Below are 8641 nucleotides of genomic sequence, written 5' to 3'. Positions count from 1 at the left end.
AACCTTTGTCAAAAGAGATGTTCAAAATTCAAGGTTTGAAAAATTAAATCCCAAATTCTCAGAAGCTAAATTAAGTTTTCAAGCTGGATGCCAAGTTTGGATATTAGGCGGTTCACTTGGCAATGGAATCTCAAGACGTGGCTACTTTCAAACACCATTTGGAAGATATTGCTCCCTGAGGCGACCGTTCAGTCCCTCTGTCAGTCAGAATCAGTGCAATATTCAGTCTATTCAATTTCTCTTGAAGGTATCTTATTTGACAATGAGCCACAATAAACAGGCAGAGCACTGAAGGACATAGAAACACAAAAACATGAGGAATTTATGCTAGAGCAATATCAACGTTCAGATTTGTAAAGGTGACAGGCTTCCCAGCAGCTGGCTGGGGATTGTGAGATCCTCGTGTCACCGCCTGTTCGGAAGACATGGTGCAGTTTGTGCCACTCAGGCACATGCCAGGTCAATGGTGAACCTCTCCCTGGGATCGGCAGCTCTTCTCCACTCAACTGTGCCACCAGGGAGGCAATGGTTGTTGTTGGCAGAACACTGACCTGAGGCAATAGGATGTGGGAGTGACCCAGGCAGAGGAGACTGACGCTGAGGGCTAGGTCACATGGGAAGGTTAGGAAATCAGCATAAGGGCAGGGGGTTGGCTCTCTGCAAGTCACTCCCCTCCTGCCAACCCCAAACTTCTGAATCTAACATCGAGTTCTAAATGCCCTTAAATGATGATCACCCACTATCCAGGAACCCACAAGCAAACAATGGGATAAGGGGGGTAGTTGACATCATGGTAATGTCACCGGAGTATTAATACAGAGACCTAAGCTCTAATAAAAGCAAAACTGAAATAAAAACAACATGCTTAGCTGTGTAAACAACACTTACAAAGAGTGTCAGGCTACTTGATTTCCAAAATGTGCAGCAATCTCTCATCAATACCTGGATTTTAAAATAACCATTTTCCCATTGCATTCCACAATCAAAAGTACATAAATAAAAAGCTTCCATCTTTAAACAAGCAGAAACTATTAGCCCATTCTCCTGTTATTGCTTTCTTGCTCTTTCAACTGTTTATTTAACTCTCTTTTGAAGCACACTATTGAATCTATCTTGTCTGCTCCTAATGAGTGAAAAGAAAGCATCTGGAGAAGGAAGATTGAGAGCTGCGTTCTCATCAGCACCGGAATCATCTCAGCCAATCAGGGACCACTGTCTTCCCAGTCTTTTCCACCAACCATAACATCCATGTTTTTTTGTTTCCTGTCTGTATTTATATCTGTGAATAGAGAGGGGAATTATAAGAGGGTTAGAGTTATAATTGGTAGCGTTATATGCCAATGATTCATAATTGTTTACCTGTAACTAGAGTCTATTTATTTGTAAGGAATAGACTTCACTGTGCTTGTATCTGACAGTCAGGAATATTAGGAAGTTTGGAATTCTTTTTAAAAATCTTTACTAGTCCAGAATTTGAGGGATTTGATTTTCAGCACACTCTCCCAGTGATGTGCAATACTTAAAACAGTTGGGATGAGAATCGATGGGCCAAATGGCCTCCTGCTGTGACTACTATGCTTCCATAATCATGCAGATTACTGCGGTGTACAACCAATTCAGCAGAGAAGTAATCTACACTGCAAATTCTTTTGAAATTAAAGCTGGGGTTTAATATTACTACAGTAGGGCAGGAATTTAAAAAGACTTGGTATACTTCAGGTGGAGAACTGCATTAGCAAAACACAGCAATGTGTAAGGAACATGAAAATGCTAAAACCGTGTTGTTCATCAGTCTGGAACACACATTTCAGTGACACTGATAAAAGGCCTAAAACCCCTCCACTCCCTCTGGACTGAGTAACTGGCTGCAAGCCAACAAGGCTAGAACAGCAAGCAAACGCTATTAGTTAAATTTTATCAATTGTTGTGGAAGTTATAACTATTGTAATTGCTATTTGATGATTGCAATATGGATTAACCCTCATATCAAGCAGCAAGCCGTGAAAGAAGGAGCTAACAAGTTTTTATGTAGGCCCTGTCAGTATAAGGAGCTGTTGGTGAGTCATCAGAACCGTGTCGGACGTTCAGACATACATAGAACTGTATTTAAAGACCGTAACCAAATCTCGTATCAGAAGCAACTGATGTAAGTGTTATTTCTTCGTCAAGGATAGAGATTGAAAGAATGAACGACTCAATGCAAGGGGCCTTCACTGATGTTGCTCAGACACCCTTACTGAGGAAGATTAGAAGTTTGATCCCTGTCAACTTCCGGAAGGAAGCAAAAGACCTTTTCCAATTAGCTGTGCCAGTGGTAAGTCTGCCTTTTGGAAGCACGTTATTTAAAAAAGAATTAATGCTACCCGCTTCCCATGAGAAAGAAAATATTCCAATTGCGACGGCAATGCTGCCAATGAAAAGACTTGTTGGTAGTATTCATCTTCCCAACACATCCCCCTCTTAAAAGAATGCAATAGTATTTCAATTGTGCAAACTACAAATTCAGACCTTTCCTAAATGTAATTTCCGTTTGATATATGCTTTTTTCATTGATGGTCTACTCAGTGAGAAGACCAATTCTCAGTGGACCCAAAACTCTCCTCACCTTTAGTTATGGCAAGTAGCAGAAAGGTACAAGGAGCAGGCCCTTCAGCCCCTTGACTCTGTTCTATAATTCAATTAAATCAGAATTTAACTCATATGTACCAGGTTTGGATTTTATAAACTTTGATCTGTTAGCACCCAGCCTCCAAATGAATTATTTCATTATCCAATGATTTGATGGGATAGACAACGAAAATAAACCGAAATAATTTTCTAGCTGAGCAGAACTTAAAATCCAGTTTCCTTTTTCCAGTTACTCAGGCGTTCAGAATGATGGAAACTATTTTGAACCATGTATAATTGAATCATAATTAGTTGGACCTATTCTTGGATTTTTAAAAAAAATCAAATATCCTGCCTCCCTATTTCCCCAGCCACCAATATGTTTCCAGCTGATCGATAAAAATGTTCAAAGAAAGGAAGGATTTTATTAAACTGGAGAGGGTTCAGAAAAGGTTTCCCAGGATGTTGCTGGGAATGGAGAGTTTGAGTTACAAGGAGAGATTGGAGAGCCTGGGAGTTTTTTTCCCTGGAGCGTAGGAGGTTGAGAAGTGACCTTCTAGAAGTTTATAAAATCAAAAGAGGCATAGATAAGGTGAATAGACAAGGTCATTTTCCCTAAATTGTGGCAGTTCAAAACTCAGGAGCATATTTTTAAGATAAGAGGAGAAAAATTTAAAAAGAAGAAGCAGAGAATGATTTGTGTGTGGAACGAACTGCCAAAGGAAGTGGCGGTTGCAGGTACAGTTACAACATTTAAAAGATATTTGGATAAGTTCATGAATAAGAAATGTTTGGATGGATATGGGCCAAGTGCAGAACAAGTGGACTAGTTTAGTTTGGGATTGTGGTTAGCATGGACTGTTTGGACAACAGGGTCTGTTTCTGTGCTGTATTCTATAAAAATTAAAATAAATGTTTTTTTTCAACTGTTCCAAAGATTTTCTCCTGAGGTTTTTTTACATCAGCAGCGTGACAGAGATAAATCATTTCCTCCCAGAGATTGCCGGGTTATCCTGGGGAGTTGGCAACTTTGTTAACAATGCTAGTGTATTTTTGAAGGCTGTTCATAGTACAGTCCAGGGAGTCACTTGCGCATGTGCCAGGGACTGAGATTGATTTAAAAATAAATATCTGCACTTGAAATGTTGTCACTGGATTAGCTGCATAAATGAAAGAGGCTGAGAGAAAGGAAGGGTAGAGGTGGGTTGGGGGAGGTGAGGGAATGGACATGATGGGGGGTGGGGAGAGAACGGATGGGGGGTGGGGAGAGAATGGATGGGGGGTGGGGAGGAATGGATGGGGGTGGGGCGAGGAATGGATGGGGTGGGGAGAGAATGGATGAGGTGGGGAGAGGATGGATGGGGTGGGGGAGGAATGGAGAGGTGTGGGGCAAGAATGGATGGGGGTGGGGAGGAATGGATGAGCTGGGGGAGAGAATGGATAGGGGTGGGGGAGGAATGGATGGGGGTGGGGGAGGAATGGATGAGGGTGCGGGAGGAATGGATGGGGGTGGGGAGAGAATGGATGGGGGTGGGGAGAGAATGGATGGGGGTGGGGGAGGAATGGATGAGGGTGCGGGAGGAATGGATGGGGGTGGGGAGAGAATGGATGGGGGTGGGGAGAGAATGGATGGGGCTGGGGGAGAAATGAATGGGGGTGGGGAGAGGAATGAATGGGGGTGGAGAGAGAATGGATGGGGGTGGGGCGAGGAATGGATGGGGGTGGGGAGGAATGGATGAGCTGGGGGAGAGAATGGATAGGGGTGGGGGAGGAATGGATGGGGGTGGGGGAGGAATGGATGAGGGTGCGGGAGGAATGGATGGGGGTGGGGAGAGAATGGATGGGGGTGGGGAGAGAATGGATGGGGCTGGGGCGAGGAATGGATGGGGGTGGGGAGAGAATGGAGGGGGGTGGGGGAGGAATGGATGGAGAGACACATCCTCCCCCCTTTGCAGATCCAATCATTGACCTCCCCCACCACCCCACCCCCAAGCCATTCTTCCACCCTAAACCCCCTCCATTTGAAGTGTGACCATTCTCTCCACTCCAGCCCCATGCCAGTGCCTCTTCGTGCAGACAGTTGAGCATTAGGGGGGAGAAATATGTACAGGATCTGGAACATTGCTCTGTGAGCGAGTCTGCGCAATCCCGCCAGAGTTCTGGTATCCTCTAACGCTGCCATTTTGGAATATTTTGAAGGTGTTGCTTTATCTGCACTTGCCATAACCTGCTATCGAGTAACCTGCTTCTGTATCAGTCACAGACAGTTCATGAAGTGCTAGCGATCAGTTGTGATCTCCACTCACCAATGTGATTTTGTTTTTATTGTTATGCTCGCACTTAGCATGAAAAAATTAGTCTTGTAAATGTTTTTACTAGCTTTGTGAGTGACTGAGGCCGACTGAGGCAGCGCCAGAGACCCGGGTTCAATTCCCGCCTCAGGCGACTGTCTGTGTGGAGTTTGCATGTTCTCCCCGTGTCTGCGTGGGTTTCCTCCGGGGGCTCCGGTTTCCTCCCACAGTCCAAAGATGTGCAGGTCAGGTGAATTGGCCATGCTAAATTGCCCATAGTGTTAGGTAAGGGGTAAATGTAGGGGTATGGGTGGGTTACGCTTCGGCGGGTCGGTGTGGACTTGTTGGGCCGAAGGGCCTGTTTCCACACTGTAAATTATCTAATCTAATCTATAAAGGCATGTACTGTCACACCATGGCCAATATTTGTCCCCTCACTGATTTGACTGCCTAGATTTGCGGCAGATTTGCCGCGATATTAACTGCCACCTGAACTCCCCCACCCCTCTCACCCACTCCAACCTCTCACCCTCGGAACGCGCAGCCCTCCACTCCCTCCGTTGCAACCCCAACCTCACTATCAAACCAGCAGACAAGGGAGGCGCAGTAGTAGTTTGGCGCACCGACCTCTACACCGCTGAGGCCAAACGCCAGCTCGCAGATACCTCCTCCTACCGTCCCCTTGACCATGACCCCACCCCCCACCACCAAACCATCATCTCCCAGACCATTCATAACCTCATCACCTCAGGGGACCTCCCATCCACCGCCTCCAACCTCATAGTCCCACAACCCCGCACCGCCCGTTTCTACCTCCTGCCCAAAATCCACAAACCTGACTGCCTCAGCCGACCCATTGTCTCCGCCTGCTCCTGCCCCACCTTGACACCGTCCTGTCCCCCTTAGTCCAAGAACTCCCCACCTACGTTCGGGACAGCACCCATGCCCTCCACCTGCTCCATGATTTTCGCTTCCCCGGTCCCCAACGCCTTATTTTCACCATGGACATCCAGTCCCTGTACACCTCCATCCCCCATCACGAAGGACTCAAAGCCCTCCGCTTCTTCCTTTCCCGCCGTACCGACCAGAACCCTTCCACTGATACCCTCCTTCGACTGACTGAACTGGTCCTCACCCTGAACAACTTCTCTTTCCAATCCTCCCACTTCCTCCAAACGAAAGGAGTAGCCATGGGCACCCGCATGGGCCCCAGCTATGCCTGCCTCTTCGTAGGATATGTGGAACAGTCCATCTTCTGCAGCTACACTGGCCCCACCCCCACCTTTTCCTCCGCTACATCGATGACTGTATCGGCGCCGCCTCGTGCTCCCACGAGGAGGTTGAACAGTTCATCCACTTCACCAACACCTTCCACCCCGACCTCAAATTCACCTGGACAGTCTCAGATTCCTCCCTCCCCTTCCTCGACCTTTCTATTTCTACCTCAGGCGACCAAATCAACACGGACATCTACTACAAACCGACCGACTCCCACAGCTACCTGGACTACACCTCCTCCCACCCTGCCCCCTGTAAAAACGCCATCCCATTCTCCCAATTCCTTCGACTCCACCGCATCTGCTCCCAGGAACACCAGTTCCAAAAACGTACAACCCAGATGGGCTCCTTCTTCAAGGACTGCAATTTCCCCCCCGACGTGGTCGACGATGCACTCCACCGTATCTCTTCCACTTCCCGCTCCTCCGCCCTTGAGCCCCGCCCCTCCAACCGCCACCAGGACAGAACCCCACTGGGGGTCCTCACCTACCACCCCACCAATCTCCATGTACAGCACATCATCCGCCGTCATTTCCGCCACCTCCAAACAGACCCCACCACCAAGGATATATTTCCCTCCCCTCCCCTATCAGCATTCCGTAAAGACCACTCCCTCCGTGACTCCCTCGTCAGATCCACACCCCCCACCAACCCAACCTCCACTCCTGGCACCTTCCCCTGCAACCGCAGGAGGTGCAAGACTTGCGCCCACACCTCCCCCCTCACCTCCCTCCAAGGCCCCAAAGGAAACTTCCATATCCGCCACAGATTCACCTGCACCTCCACACACATCATCTATTGTATCCTCTGCACCCGATGTGGCCTCCTCTACATTGGGGAGACAGGCCGGCTACTTGCGGAGCATTTCAGAGAACACCTCTGGGACACCCGGACCAACCAACCCAACCACCCTGTGGCTCAACACTTCAACTCCCCCTCCCACTCCACCAAGGACATGCAGGTCCTTGGACTCCTCCATCGCCAGACCACAACAACACGACGGTTGGAGGAAGAGCGCCTCATCTTCCGTCTAGGAACCCTCCAACCACAAGAGATGAATTCGGATTTCACCAGTTTCCTCATTTCCCCTCCCCCCACCTTGTCTCAGTCAAATCCATCGAATTCAGCACTGCCTTCCTAACCTGCAATCTTCTTCCTGACCTCTCCGCCCCCACCCCTGTCTGACCTATCACCCTCACCTTGACTTCTTTCCACCTATCACATTTCCGACGCCCCTCCCCCAAGTCCCTCCTCCCTACCATTTATCTTAGCCTGCTGGACAAACATTCCTCATTCCTGAAGAAGGGCTTATGCCCGAAACGTCGATTCTCCCGTTCCTTGGATGCTGCCTGACCTGCTGCACTTTTCCAGCAACACATTTTCAGCTCTGATCTCCAGCATCTGCAGACCTCACTTTCTCCCGGCAGATTTTTGTTCCCTAGCGCACATTCTGTTTTGCAGAATGATCGTACCGTATGACTGAGTGATTCCTGAAAGTTATGGGGCGTGAGCAGGATTTAGACACAAAAACAGGAATTGTTGGAGCGACTCTGTGGGTCTGACAGCATCTATGGAGAGACAAACGGAATTAATGTTTCAGGTTCAGTGACCCTTCTTCAGAAGCCAGTAGTAGGTCAGTGGGATTAGACTAAACGGGGCTCACAAGGAGAAAGGTACAGAGACGTTTGGATGATTGGCCTTAAAACCTATTCTTTTGACCAGTTTTTTTGTCATGAAATCTGCTTATGTGACTCAGCGTTAAATATTTGTGCAGTGATTGTAACGAGGTCAGCCAGGTGGATCTCATTGAGCGTGAGTTGCATGACTGGGGCTGTTAACCTGGCTGACAGATAGAAACAGGAGTGTCTGAGGTGCTGTTCACTCTGAGAGCTGGCTCTAAGGGAGCTGGATCAGTGTCAAGGACTCTCCGTGTGTAAATCACTGGCGGTCCCATGCAAGAATGATCCTCTCCCACTCTCAGGGTTAGTCTGTAGGTCGCTTCATAGCCCGATGGGGCTCCCACAGGCTTGGTTACACTGGGGTGGTTACAGAAAAGGAGTGGGTGGGGCGTCAATGTGGATTGTCTAAATAAAGGGTGACTTGGTAACGAGACACTGGCCTTTCTGGAGTTACTTCAGTTTGTTTCCTCCTAAAGGTTTACCGTGGGGCTGGCAGCTTTCTACCTTTGAAAGGAGTGATTTCCAGCATGGTGGTTCTCTCTGTGTTAAACACTGGCTGGGTTTGGTCAGGAGCCCCACTCCGACAGTGGGGTGGGAAGGTGCACCAGGCAGCGGTTTCTGCTTTCTCTGATCTCTTTTCGGCCATCTGAGCGTTTTTGTCTCTGATCACCTCTTCCATCACCCTTCCAAGCTGTCAGCCAGCAGAGGCCGTGAGGGTCAGTGACAGTCTCCCAGTTGCTGTCCAACATCTTTACGACTCCCTTGCAGCTGTTGTAGTAGCACAGG

The 8641-nt window shown here is 48.3% G+C and overlaps 1 protein-coding gene across 2 annotated transcripts in view; it reads left to right on the top strand.

Annotated features, from left to right (window-relative positions):
- Positions 1-1877: 1877 nt before the first annotated feature.
- The window catches only part of LOC122564210 (multidrug and toxin extrusion protein 1-like), a 75721-nt gene continuing 68957 nt past the window's right edge, over positions 1878-8641 (top strand). The window contains exons 1-2 of one of the 2 annotated variants that reach the window (XM_087977249.1): positions 1878-2057; positions 2170-2314. In XM_087977249.1, coding sequence (XP_087833375.1) covers positions 2186-2314 — 129 coding nt within the window. In that variant the 5' untranslated portion in view covers positions 1878-2057; positions 2170-2185. Of the gene's footprint in view, positions 2315-8641 lie in introns of both variants that reach the window. The other variant, XM_087977248.1, reaches the window with a different exon arrangement.

Source organism: Chiloscyllium plagiosum, unplaced genomic scaffold (genome assembly GCF_037043375.1).
Source record: "Chiloscyllium plagiosum isolate Xiang-an unplaced genomic scaffold, Cpla_swu_hap1 HiC_scaffold_31, whole genome shotgun sequence".
Lineage (NCBI taxonomy): Eukaryota > Metazoa > Chordata > Chondrichthyes > Orectolobiformes > Hemiscylliidae > Chiloscyllium > Chiloscyllium plagiosum.
Note: the sequence above shows the minus strand (reverse complement) of the source record. Positions and strands in the feature narration are given on the sequence as shown.